The sequence below is a fragment of the Ovis aries genome, chromosome 12 (genome assembly GCF_016772045.2).
Source record: "Ovis aries strain OAR_USU_Benz2616 breed Rambouillet chromosome 12, ARS-UI_Ramb_v3.0, whole genome shotgun sequence".
Lineage (NCBI taxonomy): Eukaryota > Metazoa > Chordata > Mammalia > Artiodactyla > Bovidae > Ovis > Ovis aries.
The window spans coordinates 1,424,291-1,446,491 of record NC_056065.1 but is presented as its reverse complement, the minus strand read 5'-3'; the positions used below and the strand labels follow the sequence as shown (position 1 = coordinate 1,446,491).

At 39.1% G+C, this 22,201-nt stretch overlaps 1 protein-coding gene across 17 annotated transcripts in view; it reads right to left on the bottom strand.

Moving 5' to 3' along the window:
- The window catches only part of ZC3H11A (zinc finger CCCH-type containing 11A), a 46,150-nt gene that overhangs the window by 7,521 nt on the left and 16,428 nt on the right, over window positions 1-22,201 (bottom strand). For all 17 annotated transcript variants that reach the window (XM_060395991.1, XM_042256902.2, XM_042256899.2 and 14 more), the window contains 9 exons: window positions 15,720-15,843; window positions 14,439-14,642; window positions 14,199-14,315; window positions 13,844-13,924; window positions 11,496-11,606; window positions 10,349-10,411; window positions 9,112-9,210; window positions 7,567-7,635; window positions 128-631 (listed from right to left, as the gene is read on the bottom strand). In XM_060395991.1, the coding sequence (XP_060251974.1) occupies window positions 128-631; window positions 7,567-7,635; window positions 9,112-9,210; window positions 10,349-10,411; window positions 11,496-11,606; window positions 13,844-13,924; window positions 14,199-14,315; window positions 14,439-14,642; window positions 15,720-15,843 (1,372 nt within the window). The remainder of the gene's footprint in view (window positions 1-127; window positions 632-7,566; window positions 7,636-9,111; window positions 9,211-10,348; window positions 10,412-11,495; window positions 11,607-13,843; window positions 13,925-14,198; window positions 14,316-14,438; window positions 14,643-15,719; window positions 15,844-22,201) is intronic.

The following is a 22,201-nucleotide window of genomic DNA, read 5'->3' as shown; positions in this document are numbered from 1 at the left end:
CAGTAGTTTTCAAAGTTATCTGAGTAAAGAAGAAGTTCTCACAGAAATCCGATGAATACTGTGTGGAATACTGCCATCTGAAATACTATCTGGGGAAAAGGTACTACAGATCAAGCTCTTTTGTCACCTGCTTTCTTAGTGATCCGGAGAAGCCGCTTCGCCGCTGGCACGGCCTCAGGCTGAGGCTGGGCGCCGGTGCCGCTCTCAGAGCTCTGCTGCACCCGGAGAGCCTTCTCCAGCTTAATTTCTTCCAGCGTCTTGATATGCACTTCCTGCATAGACTTTGCTCTACCTACAGGTTCCTCTGATTGTCCTCTGCTGGCTACAGTGGGTGGCAAAATCACTGTTTTTTTAATTTCATTGTCAGTCTTTAGCTTGACACAGCTCATGTCCTTTTTGCCCTTTTGTCTCTCTGCTTCCTGCTGCCGGTGCTTCTTTTCAGCCAAGACCTCGGAGAATGTTTTGATTCGGATGGTGGAGGAGGTTCTCGCTCCTAATGCAGAATCATCAACTTTTGAAGGTCCTTCTGTCTTGAGTTTAGTTTGCAATTCTCCACGTTTCTGACTGGCTCTTTCCAGAAGAATTTCTTCTAATGTCTTCACATGAATCTCACCAACTTTAGTAACTTTCTCTGTTTTCATGGGGGAAAAACACACCACTGTATTTGGAGTTCATCTCTTAACAACTTATGCTCTCTCTATTCTTGGATCAGGACAGAGCCCAATAAGAGTCATATAATTTAGGCAAGAAATTAAAATGAACAAAAGCACATTAGTTTCAACCTCAATTTTAGAGAGTGGTCCTCAAGGAAAACATGTAGGAGGCAAAAATGACTGATCTGGATTTCTATTCACAAGTTTATTCTTGAGGATTCTCAAAGCCTTTTACTAGTTGGAGAAGGTTGTCATTATAAATCTTACTAAAAAGAATAAATTAGTTCTTCCATTCATGGATAGATACAAACATCTGCCAGATACTACAATAGAAATATAATGGTAAGTAAAATGCAAACTGCCCACACATATAGTCTGCAGTCTAACAAATGAATAATTAAGCAACAACTAAGTGTGCTAATAATAACAGCTTTGATAAAAGAAGTACAGTTGATCTTTGAACAATGCAGGGATTGGGGTGGGATTATCTGGGCACTGAATCCTGTGCAGTTGAAAACCCCCATATCAAACTGTACAACTGGGCTCTGCATGCATGGTTCTGTATCTGTGGATTCAACCAGCCGCCATAGATCAGGTAGTACTGTAGTAAGTACTTAACAGAAAAAAAAAAGAATGCACATAAGAGGACTCACACCGTTCAAACGCACGTGGCTGAAGGCAACTATATAATGCTATGTAGAAGTATGCAGCAAGGACATCTGCTGCTGCTGCTGCTAAGTCGCTGCAGTCGTGTCCAACTCTGTGCGACCCCACAGACGGAAGCCCACCAGGCTCTTCCATTCATGGGAGTTTCCAGGCAAGAGTACTGGAGTGGGGTGCCATCGCCTTCTCCAGCAAGAACATCTAGAGTTTGGTTAAGGAAAGCTTTTCGGAGTAAGTGATATTTATAATAGCCAGGACATGGAAACAACCTAGATGTCCATCAGCAGATGAATGGATAAGAAAGCTGTGGTACATATACACAATGGAGTATTACTCAGCCGTTAAAAAGAATACATTTGAATCAGTTCTGATGAGATGGATGAAACTGGAGCCGATTATACAGAGTGAAGTAAGCCAGAAAGAAAAACACCAATACAGTATACTAACACATATATACGGAATTTAGAAAGATGGCAATGACGACCCTGTATGCAAGACAGCAAAAAAGACACAGGTGTGTTATAACGGACTTTTGGACTCTGAGGGAGAGGGAGAGGATGGGATGATTTGGGAGAATGGCATTGTAACATGTATACTATCATGTAAGAATCGAATCGCCAGTCTACGTCCGACGTAGGATACAGCATGCTTGGGGCTGGTGCATGGTGATGACCCAGAGAGATGTTATGGGGAGGGAGGTGGGAGGGGGTTCATGTTTGGGAACGCATGTACACCCGTGGTGGATTCATGTCAATGTATGGCAAAACCAATACAGTATTGTAAAGTAAAAAAAAAAAAAAAGTAACAAATAAATAACTAAATAAAATGAAAGTAAGTTTAAATAAAATACTGTACATTTCACTACAAAAAAATAAAAATTCTATAAAGACTAAAACTTATCCTCAATATCATAGTGTAGAAAAAAATTAATTATATTTCATTAATATAGTGTGAATAGTAAACCTGGTGCTTAGAATATAGCATCTGAACTATCACTATTACAAGCAGTTAGTAGAGGTGATCGTCAAGATAGTCATAGGAATACTATTAAAAATGTTATCTCAATGTTGTGATACATACTTATAACATTAGAGAGAATTTAAAAGTACTTACAATTTTACTTTATATAACACAGAATATACTACTGGTTAATGCAGATTGAAGATGATTTCCACACTAAGTAGCTAACTAGAAAATACACTGGATTTTTTCAGTGGGTAGTCAGCCCAAAAAATAAATAAATAAATAAATAAAGAAAGAAAGAATGAAAAGGAGGTAAAAACAGGTTAAGACAGAAGAAAAATGAAAAAGGCCCAGAGACTGGCATGCCACTGAAGTTATTTTTCAAAATACATTAATCATTCTTTATGTGTTTAAACTAAAAAGCAAATTTCATATTTGGCAGGGGTTAAAGAAAGAAATACTGAAGTAATGTGAGAAAAATAAGCATATGGAGATTACACACACACATTTAATCTCTAAGCAACACCTTTTAATGAAACAACAAAACAAAAAATACCTTTTACAACCTGAAACACACCACGTTCTGCCTCATCTTCTGAATCTCCGAAACTGCTGCCCCTTCTACATGGACAGTGCCTACCGGTCACACTTCTGCTGCTGCCTGGCCAGAGTGAGCTCAGCTTAGAGCCCGACACCCTCCCGTCTAGTTTGTTTCTCTGATCACAGTACTGATCACAAAGTACGGTAACTGCTTCTATTTCCACGTCATGAAAACAGTGACTATATTTGTTTCAGTATAGAACCTATTACAGGGCAAGCATTCACTCAGTGATATTTCTTAGGTTTTTTAAATAAAAATTCTTCAAGATGGTAGTCTGATCTCAAAATTATCACTTTAAGAAAGTACATGAACAGTGACACAGAGACCCCATTTCCCTACCCTACAAAACTTCATCAAAACAACAAAGACATTAAAAGAATAAACCCACAACGGCCATGGAAAACAAGGATGCCAGTGGCAGAACATAAGTCTTGAGAAATCTGAGACAGAAAGATGTCTGAAATTACAGAAACAGAAGAAGAACAGATAGAAGTATAGGAGTGAGATCTGTTCTTTCTCAAAGAGAAAAAAATCTGCCCGACTAGTCTGAAAACGAACAGCGGCAGAAGTAAAGGACGATTTACGGAACGGCTGGGTCGGTGCAGCCCTTCTGCTAAGAGCCGCCCTCTCAACAGAGAAGACTCTGTAGGGAAAGGCAGCACAGCACAACGAGGTCGGGTGGAAGAGAAGTGAAACATGGGCGTCTCGGGCCTTCCTTCCCAAATGCCGAGCAAAAAAAGGAGACATGAGGGAGAAAACGAAAAGCAGAGCTAGAAAACAGTTAGTTGCACTCTGAAAGTAAACCAAGGCTTTTTCATGGCAGCAATTATATGAGCCCTCAGCCTTCTAGCCTATAACCAACGTAAGACACCACTTGGTGTACCCTCTCTCACTAAGACAGAGGTCTCCCAGCCAGGAAAATGGACTACTGGGGAAAAGACCTTTAGAATCACGGAAGAAACCTAGACCTAAGCTATGAAAAAGCAACATTAAAAATGAACCGAAATGAAGATAACCAATGAGGAAGACAAAATAACACATAGACCCATTAAAAGAAAAGAGTCAAATTAGAAACCCCAATCAATAAAACAGAATAGATAGCTCAGAAATAAATCCACATACCTACAGTCAACTAATCTTTGACAGAGCCAAGAAAATACAATGGAGAAAATACAGTCTCTTCAGCAAGTGGTGCTGGGAAAGTCGGACGGCTGCTCACAAAGCAATGAAGCCAGAACACACTCACATACCACATACAAAGAAAAACTAAAAAGAAAAAGAAAAAGTCAAAATGGCTTAAAGGCTTTTAATATAAGACATGACACCATAAAACTCTTAGAAAAGAACACTGGCAAAACATTCTCTGACATAAAATTGTACCAGTTTTCCTAGGTTGGTCTCTCAAAAGAAAAGAAATAAAAGCAAACAAAAACAAAACAACCAAATGGGACCTAATCAAACTTACAAGCATTCGTATAGCAAAGGAAACCATAAACAGAAAGACACCCTATAGCCTGAGAGAAAAATATGTGCAAATGACGCAATCAGCAAGGGCTTAACTTCCAACACACACAATCAGCTCACACAACCCAACGATAAAAAACACGCAACCCGATGGAAAGATGGGCAGAAGACCTAAACAGACATTTGTCCAAAGAAGATACACAGATGGCCGACCAACAGGCACATGAAAAGATGCTCAACATAAACAATTATTAGAGAAATGCAAATCGAAACTATAGTAAGGCACTACACCTCACACTGGTCAGAACGGCCATCATCCAAAAGTTGACAAATAACGAATGCTGGCGAAGGTGTGGAGAAAAGGGAACCCTCCCACACCGTTGGTGGGAATGTAAACTGCTGCAGCCACTGTGGAAAACAGTATGGAGCTTCCTCAAAAAAACTACAAACAGAGTTGTCACATGAATCCTGCAATCTCACTCCTGGGCACATATATGAAGAAAACTGAATTCAAAAATGTTAAGGCACCTCCACACTCATTGCAGCACTACTTACAATAGCCCAGACATGGAAGCAACTTAAACGGCCACTGACAGATGAATGGCTAGAGGTGTGACAGCTGCAATGACTCCCCCTCAGTCACAAAAAAGGGTGAAATCACGCCATTTCCAGCAACACGGATGGACCCATCACCCAGAAAGGGAAAGACAAATCCTAGGCACTGTTACTCATGTATGTAACCTCAACTATGGCACAAATGAACTTATCCGCATAACAGAAACAGACTCACGGGCACAGAGAACAGACTTGCAGCTCTGCCAGGGCGGGGTGGGAGGGTGCAGGCGTGGGTAGGAGAGGAATGCATAGGAAGCCCGGGATTAGGAGATACAAACTATCACACATAGAATGGATAAATAACAAAGTGCTTCCTACCATGCAGCACAGGAAACTATATTCAATACGCTGTGATAAACCACATGGAAAAGAATATGAAAAAGGATGTGAATATATGTGTTACTATATCACTCTGCTGTATAGCAGAAATTAATGCAACACTGTAAATCGAGTATACTTCAACAAATTTAAAAAAAAAAACCCTCAGAACTGCGAGATATCAAGCTATGGGAAAGGACAAATCAGAGAACTAAGTAAGAAAAGTTCTTGAAAAATAAAAATCCAAGTGACAAAATAAATCTAACCAAACAACAATAACACTGCAAGGCCAGTAGAAAATCAGCCATCTAGAATAGGGTCAGCAAATAAATCTGGTCACAATCTATATTTCATAAATAAAGCTTTACTGGAACACAGCCATACTCATTTATTTATATACTGCAAACAGCTTCTTTCACATTAGTGGAAGAGTAGTTGCAGCAAGAGACTGTGGACCTCAAGGACCATCCAATCCTTCACAGAAAAAGTACGTCAATTCTTAATCCAGAAAACAGCCAAGCAAAAATAACAGAATGTGAGGCAAAAAGCAAAGGAACAGAAAGCATGAAGGCCAGGTTAAGACATGTAGAGTATACGTCCGAAAGTTCCCACATCTAGTAAGAACTTCATAAAGAGAAAACATAAAAGGGTGGGGAGGACATACTCAGACAAGTTAGAGGAATATTTTCTACAATTAAAAAGTTAAGTCCTTAAAGATTCAAAACTCCCAGTGAACACTAAGCATAATGAACAAAAACATCCATGTTTAGATCTCTCATACCAAAGTCCCGCATAAGAGGAAGAAACAGAAAACTCTTAAAGGAGGAAGAATCACAAGCTAGAATCAAGACAGCTGGGAGAAATATCAACAGCCTCAGAACTGCAGATGATACCACTCCAATAGCAGACAGCGACAAGGAACTAAAGATGAGGGTGAACGAGGAGAGTGAGAAACTTGACTTAAAACTCAACATTCAAGAAACTAAGGTCATGGCATCTGGTCCCATGACTTCACTGCAAATGTAAGAGGAAAAACTGGAAACAGTGACAGATTTTATTTTCTTGGGCTCCAAAATCACTGTGAATGGTGACTACAGCCATGAAATTAAAGATGACGCTTACTCATTGAAAGGAAACCTATTACAAACCTAGACAATGTATCACTTAGCTGACAAAGATCCGTATAGTCCAAGCTATGGGTTTTCCAGTACTCATGTATGGGTGTGAGAAATGGACCATAGAGAAGGCTGAGAGCCAAGGAACTGGTGTTTCAGAACTGTGGTGCTGGAGAACACTCTTTTGACAGTCCCTTGGACTGCAAGGAGATTAAATCAATTAAACCTAAAGGAAAGCAACTCTGAATATTCACTGGAAGGACTGATGCTGAAGCTGAAGCTCCAATACTTTGGCCAACTGATGCGAAGAGTCGACTCAATAGAAAAGATCCTGATGCTGGGAAAAACTGAAGGCAAAAGGAGACTGCGGCAGAAGTTGAGGCAGTCAGACAGCATCTCTGACTCTATGGACAGGAATTTAAGCAAACTCCAGGAGACAGTGAAGGACTGGGAATCCTGGTGTGCTGTAGTTTGTGGGATCACAAAGAGCTGGACATGACTTAGCAACAGAACAACAACAATAAAAATTAGAGCACAAGAGGAAAATTAAATGAAGAAGATTAAAATTACTTAAATTAAAAATTAAAATTACTTTTAAGTGATTTTTTTTATAAACACCCAGATAAAAACCAGTGTTAACACTTTGGTGTATTTTTCTTTCTAGGCATTTAGTTTTATTTTTATAAAACTGGAAATCACCTCATACATGAGGACATTTTCTGAGGAATATGTTTCTATAATAAGAAAATAAACTTTACTACCCACCTCTCACCAAAAAAGTTTATGCTGCTCTAAGTCAAAAGCACTATGTGTCCTTTCATGACCTTTCCTCCTTCAAAACGGAGCTAAGCTTCCGACATCGCTGCTGTTCAGAATATGACTTCTCATGACAGCGACTATTTTAACACCTAGCTATCTTAATTCCTTTTTGTTGAATAGATTATTTCTAGTTTCCAGTTATTACTGCTATCATAAAAAAAACAATCATGTTGCCATCTTTAACCACAAAAAGAGAATTCATACCAGTGAGAAAAATATTACTTAAAAGACAAACAAATCCATACACACACAAAAAAAACCCCAGAACCTTCAACCTAAGTCAAAAGGTAAACTGGAGAAAAAGATTCTTAAAGTAAGGAAAACTTATCAGGAGCTAGTATTAGGGTTTACCTACCTGCTGCTTCCTCACTGTTTGGACCAGTCGACATGCCTAATCGCTCCTTCAGAGACTTGGAAACTTGGACTGTTTAACAAAAGAAAAGATTTAAAAAAGAAGTTAGACTTCTTAGAGATCAAAAATATTTTTCAAAGGTTACAAATCAGACTTATTACACTTGTTTTCTAAAGAAAATGCTTTTGAAAAATCTCTTTAGGTCTTAAAAACCTGTCTTCTTCACAGTATAGATAAGATTTATAGGAAATCACAGATTCTCTAGAGCACTTTGGAAAGCTCAAGGAAAAAAAAGTTACCTCTTTACATCTGAAAAGCAAAAACTACTTAATTTCGGGGAGTAGCTTTGCTATTGTACGACATTCTGAAATCTTACTGGCATCAAAAAGTACCCTGCCTTTTGAAATATGCTCTTTAGCTATGAGTCTTCAATGTGATTAACAGGCGACAGGAAAGGACATTTGATTGCAAAGAAAAAAAGCAACTTCTGTTTACAGGTCTGAGAATGTAAGAAAGAATATAGACCAAACGAGATGGTCTATTTATCAAAGCCTCTTGTGCTAGGGAAGACGTGGAAAGAAATTTCTTATCTTCAGGAGAAGTTAAAACTAAATACAAGAAGAAAAAACACCTTATTTATTTATTTAGTACTTAATACCATTGTTTCAACTGCATGTCATATAACGGGAAAAAATAAAAACCCTACCACTTCTTTCTATACATAAAACTTCAACTATAAAATCATTCTAACTCCCAACTACCTCTCAAGTTAGTCCACGCTTCTTCATACCAACCTCTAGAACACTAAATCCATGCCACTGCCTCTTCTTGCCTGTATTACGTTGAAAGCCTGCCAACTCCTTCCTGGGGAGCACTCTTAACCCTCTTCTCCGTATCTTAGACAAGGTGGTGGTTCCAAAATGCCAATCTGGGCACCCTGTTCCTTGTTAATAACCTTCCCATTGTTTGCTACTATCTTAGGATGAGCCCAAACTCTCCAAGATTTAAGCCATATTAGGCTTAAAAGACTCTGCATGACCAGCAGTCCCTTCATCCTCTCCTGTTATCATGCTCTTCTTTCCAAATTCGGATTCAGTCACAAGTGAGTCCCTTGAGCTTTGTGCCTTGCACGTGTTACACTCTCAGCCTCTAACCCTTCCACTTTACCTGGATAAACCATGTTTCAGGGCTGAGTGTCAACGTCACTTCCTCTGGGAACCTCACCCTGACAGACGGTGAGATCAGGTGCCCTTCCTACGTGCTCCCGTAACACCGTGCACTTCTGTCACAGAATTTATCACAATATATGTAGGTGTTCCTATCTACCATGAGACTACAAGCTCCTGAAGACTGTGATGGTGTGTTTAACCCAACGGTGACCTAGAATCCAGCAGAGTAAACCTTCACATGTTTGCTGAATGAAAAAACAGACATGAGAAGATAATAATCTAATCCACTTGAGCAAAAAGAACGACAAACCATGCCTGTTACCATCACAACAGACAAGCATCAGGATCACACACACCAAGCGTATTGGAACACAGGTACCTTTCTTTGGTGTTCTGTCAGTGTTAGCCTCTGGAGCTTCAATTTTCTTCCCTAGCCTTTGTGCAAGGCTACGCTTTAATGGAGGATCACTGTCACCACCTACAAACAGAGGGAACTCAGCTTCAGATTTCAAGTCAACTTTCAGCAAGGTCAAGAAATACAATATAGAATAATTCTGCAGGCTTTCTGCATGTATATGATGTGTTCACCTTCTAGCTTCCTTATAACTCAATGTTAGAAAAGGAATAAAAAGGTACCAGGAAAAAGAGATGACAAAAAATTAGGAAGCACAAATTAACATTTACCAAATAATTAAAACTAAAAATGGAGGATTATAAACCCTGATTCAAGCTGAAATTCAAGATTTAGGAATATAAGGGAAAAAATCTTCATGCACAGAAAACTCTTTAATTGGCCAACTGCTGAAATCTAGGTAGATTCTGTGATTCAATGCAACTGGTATGATTAGGAGTACAGCAAAAGAACCATAAAATTTAAAAATTTCCTGTGACATCAAGACTGCAAAGGCCAAAACCTCATTTCAGATAAGAAAGCTAAGATTATGAAAGATGCTGTATCTCACCCCCAAGTTATCAGTCAGGGATAGAGCCAGGACCTAAACCAAGATTCTTAACTCCTGGTTTATTACATTACACTGGTCAATGCAAGCTATTTAAATGTCAGAAGTTTTAAAAACTATTCTTTGGATCACTTAACTGAAGATAAACCTTAGCAGGGTTCTGTAAAAACTTTAAAGACCCTATACAGAGTATACTTTTCTGTCTCTTCTTATTTATACTTTAAATATACAAGCAAAAAAATCAAAAAGTTATCACATATGCTGATATTAAGAGATTATTTTCATAATTTTTTACCTAAAATTTCTCAGGCAGCAAGAATGGTATAAAACAAAACAGGTAAGATTTCATATGCATAAGCACATGCTAAACGAGTATGAAAGAAGCTCTGATGTCAGTTAAGATTTTCAAAATAACTCTCTTGAGACAGACACACTAGGGTCACTACACAATAATTTAGTTACATGGTAAAATACTTGCCCTAAGTATAAAGCAGCACTAATAAATTTAACTGAATTTTAAATCTGTATGACTGCGCATGTTAAAAACATAAAAAGATTTTATACATGCTTTCAACCAGAAATACAAGGGAGTCAATATCAACACTGACTGGGCACAAGCAAGCAGAAAACAAAGAATATGCATAAAACTTATCTCACCTACTGAAAATTTTCGTTTCCCCAGTCTCTCGGTTAGACTCAATCTTACCAGAGGTTCGTCCCCTAAAATGGCAAAAACGGAATTTCTCTATCATTATCCAATTTTTCCTGTATTCAGTAACTATTAATGGATACAAAGTATGCTCTGATATTAAGAAAGTCTCTTGGAAATCAGATCTTAGTCATGAGAAATAAAGACTACTGACATTTAAAGAGGGAAAAAAAAATCAACCTATTGAGTAATAATTCAAATAAACAGTCCAAAGGAAGCAATAACACAGTCCTAATTATTAACAGTAACCAAGAACACAAAGACAAGCTGTGTCTAACCAATAGGTTACAAAACCCAGGCTATATTTTTGCTTGTGCACTTCCATATGTTAAATGAAATCACACTTATTCCACTGCTGCTGCTGCTGCTGAGTTGCTTCAGTCGTGTCCGGCTCTGCGCGAATCCACAGACGGCAGCCCACCAGGCTCCCCCGTCCCTGGGATTCTCCAGGAAAGAACACTGGAGTGGGCTGCCATTTCCTTCTCCAATGCATGAAAGGGAAAAGTGAAAGGGAAGTCCCTCAGTCGTGTCCGACCCTCAGCGACCCCATGGACTGCAGTCTTCCAGGCTCCTCCATCCATGGAATTTTCCAGGCAAGAGTACTGGAGTGGGGTGCCACTGCCTTCTCCATACTTCACTGCTAACTCTCCTATATAACCTTCCTTGATCCAACAAGTAGTGAGCTCTTTTCTTAATTTTTTGTTGTCTGAACGACACAAACATTTAAATGTATCTGCATACTATATAATTACTTCTGTCATATTCCTTATTAGACTTAAAATTACTAAAGGAAAAGACTTTTACATTTCTCTCTAAATGAAAGGGTTTATTATAGTTCTTTACCTGCAATGGACAGTCAATAAATTCACTGGATAAAATAAACAATGTAAAACTTAAATATATAAATATGAAAGCTGCATGATTAACAATTTCAACCTTTTAAACAATAGAGTCAAATGCACTAATTCTCATCCTTCTATCCAATCAACATACTCAAAATCTCCCTGCAAATCCACCAATACACCAAACCCAGGGATTCTGCTCTCCTACTTAAAAGCAGGAACTTACAGCTGCTCAGATCTACCTATACCTCACCTTGCTTGCTGGACAGAGTGACTGTCCTCACCACAGTCCGGACATTCTCTTTTTCAGGACCTGGCATGGGCTGTGACTGGAGTACAAGACTGGAAGCTCCTGAAGAAACTTCTAAAGAAAGTAAGTCAAAGAACCGTAAATAATCCATGAAAAATGAAGCTATCACAAATCAAGAAATTTTGTTTTTTGAGACCAGGTAAGTCCAATACAGACCACTGGACTACAAGCCAAGCAATCTTTCTGTTCCTGTTTGCCTACAGTGAAATGGGAGTAGGGAAAGGGAAATAATCTTATTTCTTATCTGCCTTTGGCACAATGTGAAAATAAAATATAAATTGTTCTGAGTTACTCAGGCACTCAGTCTACTTTTATTTACAGTAAGTAAGGCTAACATTATACTAAAGTTAACCTCAGAAGCACATCAGCTATTAGGTGTGTCAATTCAATTTTTTCCTTCTATACTCAATCATCTGCAAGACATAACTCCAAAGTTGCTACAGAACAAGCTTTAACAAGAACCAATCCTGATTCTTTCTAAATACATTTCACACTGTATCTATTAGGTTGGTACAAACGTCATTGCAGCTTCAGACCATGAATTTTAAATCAGTATAACTAGGCTCAAACACATCTTTATGCATCAAAATAGGAACCATTACAATTAATACATTCTTTGCCAATGAGGAATGTTTATTCCTGTAGTGTAAGAACCCATGCATTCAATGAACCCTTGAAGAGCATTTTCTGCATCCTGCTGTTTGTGAAACCATTTTCCCTGCAAAAAGTTGTCAAGGTGCTTAGACGTGGTTATCGGTTGGTGAGAGGTCAAATGAGTATGGAAGATGAGGCAAAACTTCAGAGCTCAATTTTGTTCAACTTTTGAAACATTGTGGAGAAGAACTGGGCCCTTTCTATTGACCAAAGTCAGCTGCAGGCATTGGGGTTTTCAATGCACCTCATTGATTTGCTGAACATGCTTCTCAGACGTAATGGTTTCACTGGGATTTAGAAAGCTGGAGTGTATCAAACCGAAAACAGACCACAAAAGAGAGACCGTGACCATGTTTTGGTGCGAGTTTGGCTTTGGATGTCCTTTGGAGCTTCTTCTCAGTCCGACCACTGAACTGGTTGCTGCCTGCTGTCACGTACAATCCAATTTTTGTTACATGTGATCAAGGAATGTGTACATAAATGTTACATATGGTCAAGGAATGGGTCGTTGTCATTGTGTAGAATAAGAGGAGAGCACACTTCAAAATGACGATTTTTTTGGTTTTTGGTCAGCTCATGAGGTTCCCACTTAACAACGTTCTTCACCTTTCTAATTTGCTTCCAACACCAAATGACCACAGAATGATCAACACTGAGTTCTTTGGCAACTTCTCATGTAGCTCTAAGAGGATCTGGTTCAATGACTGCTCTCAGTTGGTCACTGTCAACTTCTGATAGCTGTCCACTATGATCTTCATCTTCTTTTTTTTCTTCTGATCTTCATTTTCAAGTCTCCTTTGCAAAACTTCTTGAACCACCACTGCACTGTTATGCTTGTTAGCAGTTCCAGGGCCAAACGTGTTGCTGATGCTGAGAGCTGACTCTGCTGCATTATGACTCATTTTGAACTTGAATTAAGAAAATCAAAAAGTTGAATCTACTTTTTGTCTAACCCCATTTCCCTAGGCTAAAATAAATATTAAAATACATAGCAAGTAATAAGTCACTAGCAAAAAACAAAGTGAGAAATGAACATTAAAATGATGTATAACACATATTATTTAAGAATGTATCCCACTATCAAACAGCAAAGTTCAACAATGTAAAATCGCAATTACTTTTGCACTAACCTAATATTTTTATGGTTGGAAATACCGATCAACCAGATTAAGGCAAGTGCTAGAAAAAAATTCTAGCAGTTCCTGAGGAAGAATTCACCTACTACAAAATAAAGTCTTTCCCCTTTTAATAATAGTTTAGGGAATTCCCTGGCAGCTCAGTGGTTAGGACTCTGAGCTACCGCTGCAGGGCGCACAGGTTCAATCCCTGGTCAGGGAACCAAGAGCCTGCAAGCCACGCAACATGGCCAAAAAGTTCACATGCTATTCTTTAGTTATATTTCTCAAAATAAACAAGCTCTTTCAGGGTTTCATTGTGTGCCTAGCTCTGAATAGTTAAGGACTGAAACACAGCTGCAACAGTTTAAAAAAGCAACTATGATTTAAATAAGACCATGTTTTTATTTAAACAAGCCACAAAAATCAAAATCTATTTGCTCATTTTGGTTCACGTCAAGTGTCCTTTTAGTCTTCTCTAGCAACATTCAATTCTCCATGTTAAAACTCCTGAGAACTCACCACCTTGCTTCTTTGATTTTTCCTTCATTTTCTTTGATTTAATTTCTTCAAGAGTTTTTATTCCAAAATTCAAACTTTCACCTAGGAACACAAATAGCAACCACGTGAGGAACTAGCACCATTTTACCCTTGCATTTTATTTGTACATACATAGCTGGCATTCCAATGTTTTCTCAATGAATAAGAGAAAGTATATGTAAGCGTGTATGTGTGAATGAGTGTAATGGACACAAGGAAGAGGGAGGTACTGGTAACCATGAACTAAATTTCAAAGGTATTTAAGATAGTCTGGACATATCCAATAGTGCTGTAAGATTTATGAGCAGAAACTAGCCTCAAAATAGCCCCTTCTTACCTTGTTTTAAATTGACCCCAGGTTTCCGGGCAGAAGTCATTCGTAATCCATTATGAACTTCAAGACTTGGTTGCAGGGTAGGTGTTTTGGTTTCATCACCTTCCTCAGAAAATTGATCTATATTGTCAACATTTAAGGCAAATTTCCAATTAAAAAACAGATGCAGAGTTTCAAATCTGATGCTAACTCACTAGGTTACCCTGATCTTTTCCTTGTCCTAAAGAAAGAGCTAAAGCTCACCGTCATCGTCTTCGTCGTCGTCTGCAGCATTGATCACCACTGGTGGGTGTGTAGGGCTGGGAACGTTTTCTGAACTTTCTACTTTCATAACACTTCGCAGCTGAGGAGAGGGATTAGACTGGACAGATAATTTGCTCTGCTGAACTGTGAGCTGGCTAGCTTTCACTTCCTCTTCTGGTGACTCAGGCACAGTGGGCAACACAGCTAGACACAAAAAATTAGTTGTAAATTAAAAAAAAAAAAGTCCCAATTAATCAAAAAATTTCCAACTATCTATAATAAGCTTGGTGATTTGAGCATTGTCTTTTTTAATTTGTCTTTTAATTAAAATTTAATTTTTAATTTTCCCAATTAGGTTCTAAACTTCCAGGAGGGAAAATGTGGCTTCTAGCTAAAAACTATTCACTCCATGTAAACACAAAGTGGGCACTCAAAGAATAAAAGCTAGATGCATGGTAATTATTTACACATTCTAGACATTAAATTTTAACACTGAAATTCTAGGCTTTAGGATCAAGAAGCAGCTTTTTAAAGAGACAGTGGGTAATACTTTTGAATCAAATCAAAAAGGAGTGAGCGTTTTTTCCCCTTAAAGAAGATAAGAATATACAGCCATCAGATTTTAATCACACAGCAGATGTGGCTTTTAAATGGCTGATCACTCCACTAGGAAATTACTTTATAAGGAAATAAATACTAGCTTTTGACAGAGTGTAAGTTTTATTTTAGATTATACCCTAGAGCAGGATAAGCAAAATTTTTAATATAGAGAAGTATACAATAAATATTTTAAGCCTTGTAGATCTGTGTTTCAACTACTCAACTCTGCAGCAGTAGCACAAAATTTGGCCATAGAAAATATGTAAACAAATGGGCAGGGCTTTATTTCAGTAACATTTTACTTTGAAATACAGGTGAAAGACCAGGATTGCCAACCCCTGGCCCGGACAATCAAGTTTCTTTTGAAAATCTCTGTAAGCATGGTAAGGAAATGGGAAATGACGTAAGCTAAAGTAACCTAAACTGCCATGCCAAGAAACATTTGTGAAGCAGCACAGCTTCTGTCAACAAAGTTTTAATCATGACTGCTACTTTACTGGCTTATGACTGTGCACAAGTCATTTAACCTTAATAAAGTTCAGTTTCCTCATCTGAAGTGAAAATAAAACTGCTCTCTCACAAGACCACAGAGACGGCAATGTTGACAGTACTCTACCAAGTATGCACGTAGGTGTTCATTATATAGCAACTAGCCTTTTAAAATTAAAAAACCAAACTCACTTTTGCTTGGAGGTAGGAAAAGGCCATCAACATATCGTCCTCTGTTGTGATGGAAAGCACAGTTTAGTTTCTGACATCCCATTGGCTGATTTTCCCAATAACAAGGAATCTCACTGCGTTTTTTCTGTAAGAGGAAGAAGACATCAGTATGACCTGTATTCATTTGGTCATGTTTTCTGGACAAAGTTCACACAAGGTTAAAAAATCTGAGGCATGTGAGGATTTTGAGTATAAGGAAAAGGGGTTGCTGAAAGTGACATATCCTAGCATGATGGAGAAATGAAAGAGAAGGGAAGAACTTGGCTGTTCTCTCCTCCTTGCCCTCATCTTAAATGTCCATAATTTAGAAAAGTGCGGTAATGTAGTAGGTTAGATTATGGAGTCCAAGATAATAGTGTTTGATTCTCTATCGCATTACTTACTGACCGTGTAATGTCAGACAAATAATACCTCTTAGTCTCACTTTCTTCAGCTATAAAATGGGAGTACAGTAGCTATCTAATCAGGTTCTTATGAGAAATAAATGCAATAATGTACAAGAAGCACTTAGCGATAAAAGAGTCAATAAACTGCAGTTGTTATCTGAAGCTGAGAGTTCACGATTTGGATAAAAAAATTCTTCCCATTCACGATTTCTCAAAGGCTCATGTAACACACTAGAAAGGTTTCCTTCCCAAGCTACCTTGCTTTTATAAAAGGGAACAAGAAAAACAAGAATAGAATGATTTGCTGGATCACAGGATATATGTCCAAGAGAAATACATATTAGTTCTAACACAGACATTACATTAGATGTATATAAAGAATTTCAAAGCAACACTATTGAAAAGAGCTCCAAAATGGAAACAAACCAAATGTACAGCAACACTTGAATGGATCTATTCCAGCATATACATTCTGGAATACTCTGCAGTATATTCATAAAATACAATGCTACCCAGTAATAAGAGGGAATAAACAATACCATGGGTGCAAAATCAAAGAAGCCAGACAAAAGAGCACATACTGTATGATTCTATTTGCAGAAAAACCAAACAGGCAAAACTGTACTATGGCAGAATGGTCAAGACGGTGACTAGTTTTGGGATTGTGGTGAATGACAATGAGGCGATAAAGGGGGAAGACAGGGTTGGAAATGTTCTATTTCATGATCTGGGTGCTGGTCTATTAGGTACACTCACTCAATGAAAATTCAACATGTAACATAATGATTTGTGCACATTCCTATGTAACTCAAAAGAGTCCCGATAAGCACTTCTGAAAAGTAATTAATGTCTGATTAATAACCTGCATTACGTTAGATCTCTCATAATAAAGCAGCGTAAGCTTTAAATTTCAAGACAAGAACAGCAGTACTATTCAAAAACTTCCATTTTTCAATATGGAAGAAACAGAGAAACAACCCCTGAAACAAAAAGAACCTTAAAGGTATCAAGAAGGGCAATGATCCCAGTATCTGCTATACTGGGAGACTGATAATACACTGTGTTGGTAGGAATATGGAAGAATCATGAGTCCCACACACTGATAACAGAAATGTAAACTACCTCAACATCTCTGAAAGGTGATTTGGTAAAAATTATGTCACCGTGCTTATTTAACTTATATGCAGAGTACATCATGCGAAATGCCAGGCTGGATGAAGCACGAGCTGGAATCAAGATTGCCGGGAGAAAAATCAACAACCTCAGATATGCAGATGATACCACTCTAATCAGAAAGTGAAGAGGAAGTAAAGAGTCTCTTGATCAAAGTGAAGAGGAGAGTGAAAAAGCTGGCTTAAAATTCAACATTCAAAAACACTACTAAGATCATGGCATCCAGTCCCATCATTTCATGGCAAATAGATGGGGAAACAATGCAAACAGTGACAGATTTTACTTTCTTGAGCTCCAAAATCACTGCAGATGGTGACTGCAGCCGTGAAATTAAAAGATGTTTGCTCCTTGGAAGAAAAGCTATGACAAACCTAGACAGTGAATTAACAAGCAGAGACATCACTTTGGCAACAAAGGTTCGTACAGTCAAAGCTATTGTTTTTTCAGTTGTCAGGTACGGATGTGATAGTTAGACCATAAAGAAGGTCGAACATTCAAGAATAGATTCTTTAGAACTGTAGTGCTGGAGAAGACTCTTTAGAGTCTCTTGGACAGCAAAGAGGTCAGCCAGTCAAATCCTAAAGGAAATCAACTCTGAATATTCACTGGAGGGACTGATGCTGAAGCTCCAATACTTTGGTCACCTGATGCAAAGAGCCAACTCATTGGAAAAGATCCTGATGCTGGGAAAGATTGAGGGCAGGAAGAGAAGGGGATAATAGAAGATGAGATGGTTGGATGACATCACTGACTCAATGGACATGAGTCTGAGCAAACTCTGGGAGAGAGTGAAGAGCAGAGAAGCCGGACATGCTGCAGTCCACGGGGTTGCAGTCACACATGACGGAGAGACTGAGCAACAACAATGTAAAAGAGTTATGTCCTGCACTTCCTGAACTTTATAGTATTTACTAGTATCCCGCTACCCTTAAAGGTTAGGTCTAATAGCTACAACTGCACTTCCCTGGTGGTACAGTGGCTAAGAATGCGCCTAATTCAGGGCACATGAGTCTGGTCCCTAGTCTGGGAAGACTCCACGTGCTGTGGAGCACACTAAGCCCATGTGCCACGACCACTGAGTCCACGCTCCGGAGTCCGTGTGCTGCAAGTACTGAAGCCTGTGCTCCGCAACAGGAGAAGCTACCACACGAGGGGCCCGTGTACTGCAATGAAGAGCAGCCCCGCTGACTGCAGTTAGAGAAAGCCCATGAGGAGCAACAAAGACCCCAAGCAACCAAATGAAAAGTCGCTCAGTCCTGTCCAACTCTTTGGGACCCATGGACTATACACAGTCCATGGAATTCTCCAGGCCACAATACTGGAGTGCTAGCCATTCCCTTCTCCAGGAGATCTTCCCAACCCAGGGATCGAACCAGGTCTCCCGCATTGCAGGCAGATTCAAGACTGAACCTGTAACCAGCTGAGTTACCAGGGAAACCCATGAAGCTACCAGATGCTACCATTGTTATCACCAGGGAAGTGCAACCAAATAAATAAGTACATAAATACATAAACACATAAATAAATGTTAAAAAAAACAAAGCTACCATTTCTCTTTAAAATAACAAGTATCCAATTACTTCTTGAGGTAGCATCTAATGCCAATCTTCCCTGCTCCTGGATCTGTCTTTGCTTCTTTCGTAAAAGCAACCTTCAAATTATCGGATATGATAGCATTATCTTTAAACTGAAGTCACAGGACATTTATTTGACGTGTTTAATACCATTACTGAATTTTATTTCAAAATAAAAAGTAATATACAAATAATAAAGATGACTTGGAAAATAAAATTAATACCTATTATGCCATTACACAGTGAGTCACTTATTTTGTTACAGAATTCTTAGGAAAAAAAAAAAACTGTAAAATGTATTGATTCACACTTAAAAGTTTTCCATATAATTCTGTGCATTTTCACTTAGCAACACATCCTCATAGTAACATTCTCCTACATGATTATTTCTTTAGCTTTTAAAAGAGCTATATATTTAACACATGGTTCAAAGATATACAGCTAGTCCAAAGATACACAGTGAATGCTCCTCATCTGGCGCAGTTCATGTACTATAAAGCTACCCTAAGTATTTAACTAAGAAATATGGAACCATTCTGTGCCTTAAGGATCCAGGGACTGAACCTACGTCTCCTGCACTGCAGGCAGATTCTTCACCCACTAAGCCACCGGGGAAGCCCCATGTAATGGGCTTCCCAGAGGAGAAACACGCACACGCGTTGCTGCATGTTCACTGTTGGGAGAAGCGTATGTTCTCTGTGAACCCTCATGCAGAGATCATAACAGAAACGCATGTATGAGTAACTCCAGACTACAACTGTCTTTTGTAATCAGTGTATCCTTACTCTATCACTGTAATAAATCAGAATTCACATAAAATGCACGAAACGTGGGAGATATACATTCAATCTCTGGGTTGGGAAGATCCCCTGGAGAAGGAAATGGCAACCCACTCCAGTACTCTTGCTTGGAAAATCCCATGGACAGAGGACCCTGGCAGACTACAGTTCATGGGGTTACAAGAGGCCAGCCACGACTGAGCACACACACATGCATGCGTGAATGCTTGCATAAGCCATATGCTAAGTCTCCTGAGTTTTCTAGAGACTTCTAAATGTATTAGGCTGATGTAAAACTGTGGTTTTCCCACTGTTGAAAGCTGCTGTTTCATACTGGAATACATTCTTAAATAAACATGATTATGTTATACATAATTTTAATGTGCATTTCTCACTTTTTGTCTTTCTGCTAATGACTTATTAATGCTGTTTATTTTATATTTATTTTAGACTAGGGAAATGATGTAAGACAAAAAGAAAATTCAAGTGATTTTCTTATTCAAGTTCAAAATGGGTCATAAAGCAGCGGAGACAACTCACATCAACGATGCATTTGGCCCAGGAACTGCCAACAAACATACAGTGCCATGGTAGTTCAAGAAATCAGAGTGGCTGGCTCAGAAGTTGACAATGACCAACTGAGAGTGATCATTCAAGTTGATCCTCCAAAGAACTCAAAGGTGACCATTCTGTGGTTGTTAGGCATTTGAAGCAAATTGGAAAGGTAAAAAACTTGAAGAGTGGGAGCCTCATGATCTGACCAAAAATCAAAAATATCACTGTTCTGAAGTGTTCTCTCATACTATGCAACAACAAACCATTTCTCGATCATACTGGGACAAGCAACAAAAGGTGGATTTTATACAACTGACGATGACCAGCTCAGCTGCTGGATGGAGGAGAAGCTCCAAAGCACTTCCCAGAGCCAAACTTGCACCAAAAAAAAGGTCATGGACCCTGGTGGTCTGCTGCCAGTCTGACCCACTACAGCTTTCTGAATCCCAGTAAGACCATTACATCTGAGAAGTATGCTCAGCAAATCAACGAGATGCACAAAAAACTCCAACATCTGCAGCCAGCACCGATCAACAGAAAGGGCTCAATTCTTCTCCACAGCAACGCCCAACCACTGCACAAGCAATACTTCAAAAGCTGAACAAACTAGGCGATGAAATTTTGCCTCGTTCACCATATTCACCTGACCTCTCGCTAACCATCACTTCCTCAAGCATCTGGACAACTTTTTGCATGGAGAATGCTTTCACAACCAGAAGGATGCAGACAATGTTTTCCAGGAATTCACCAAATCCCGAAGCAATTTATTTCTCATTGGCAAAATGTGTTGATTGTCATTCATTCTATTTTGATTAATAAAGATGTGTTTCAAGCTAGTTATAATGATTTAAAATTTACGGTCTGAAACAGCTATTACGTTTGCACCAATCTAATATATGTTCTTAGAGACTGGCCCAGCTTTCCTAAGAGTTGTGCCAGTTTACTCTGCTTGCAATGTTACAGCATGATTTTTCAAAAGTTGCAAGAGCATTTCTTTTTCTGAATGTACTTAGTCAATCTGCTATTTGGAAGACAGCACAGAATGTTGTTGTTTATTTGCTAAGTCATGACCACCAGACTCCTTTGTCCATGCGATTTCCCAGGCAAGAATACCAGAATGGGTTGCCATTTCCCTCTCCAGGGGATCTTCCTGGCCCAGGGGTCGAGCCCACGTCTTCTGCACAGGCAGGCGGATTCTTTAGCACTGAGCCACCAGGTGCTCAACTGAAACCAGAATGGAGTGGCTACACAACCCCAGACCTACAAATTGCACACTTCGGCTCTTTCTTCTTTCCCCACCCCTTCTCAAACAATTCAGAAAGTCATTAGGTGAGGCTGAGAGAGGTAGGAATAGCTGCTGGGAGAGGAAGGGCAAGTGGCCCAGAGCAGAGCGCTGGAAGCTGACTGAGATGAAGAAGGCATCCACGGGATGAAGTGGAATCGGCCCAAGTGGTCAGGGTTAGCAAAGCATGTGTGTAGGAGGATAGCCAGCACAATGCTGGAGCCTGAGAAGGGTAGGAAGGCCTCTGTGCAGAAGCAATCTCATTATAGGGTGAGGAGGGTGTACTCATGGAGGTCAGCCTAGAAGGGGCATCAAAGATTAAGCAGGTTGAGGAAGGCAGGATCTTCCCAAGTGGGGGTCTAGCGTAGTCAGATAACGAGCAGGGTGGGCAAACAAGTAGAGCATGTGAACCTGGACAATCCTGTTAGGCCAGAAAGTGAAGAAGTGTTCAAACAAGGATGGAAACACCACAAAGACACAAAAATCAGCTTTAAGGGCTCTTATCGGCCAAACATCTGAGGAGAAAAAAATGACAGTAATGGCATATACCACACTGAATAAAACAGGAAATCATTGAGGCCACACATAAAAAGCTGGAAAAAAAACCCCTTCATTCAAAATTTGATATGAAATGGGATAATTACAAGGTCTCAAAGTACCTTTCCAAAATACTTAATTACAAAAAAAAAAAAAA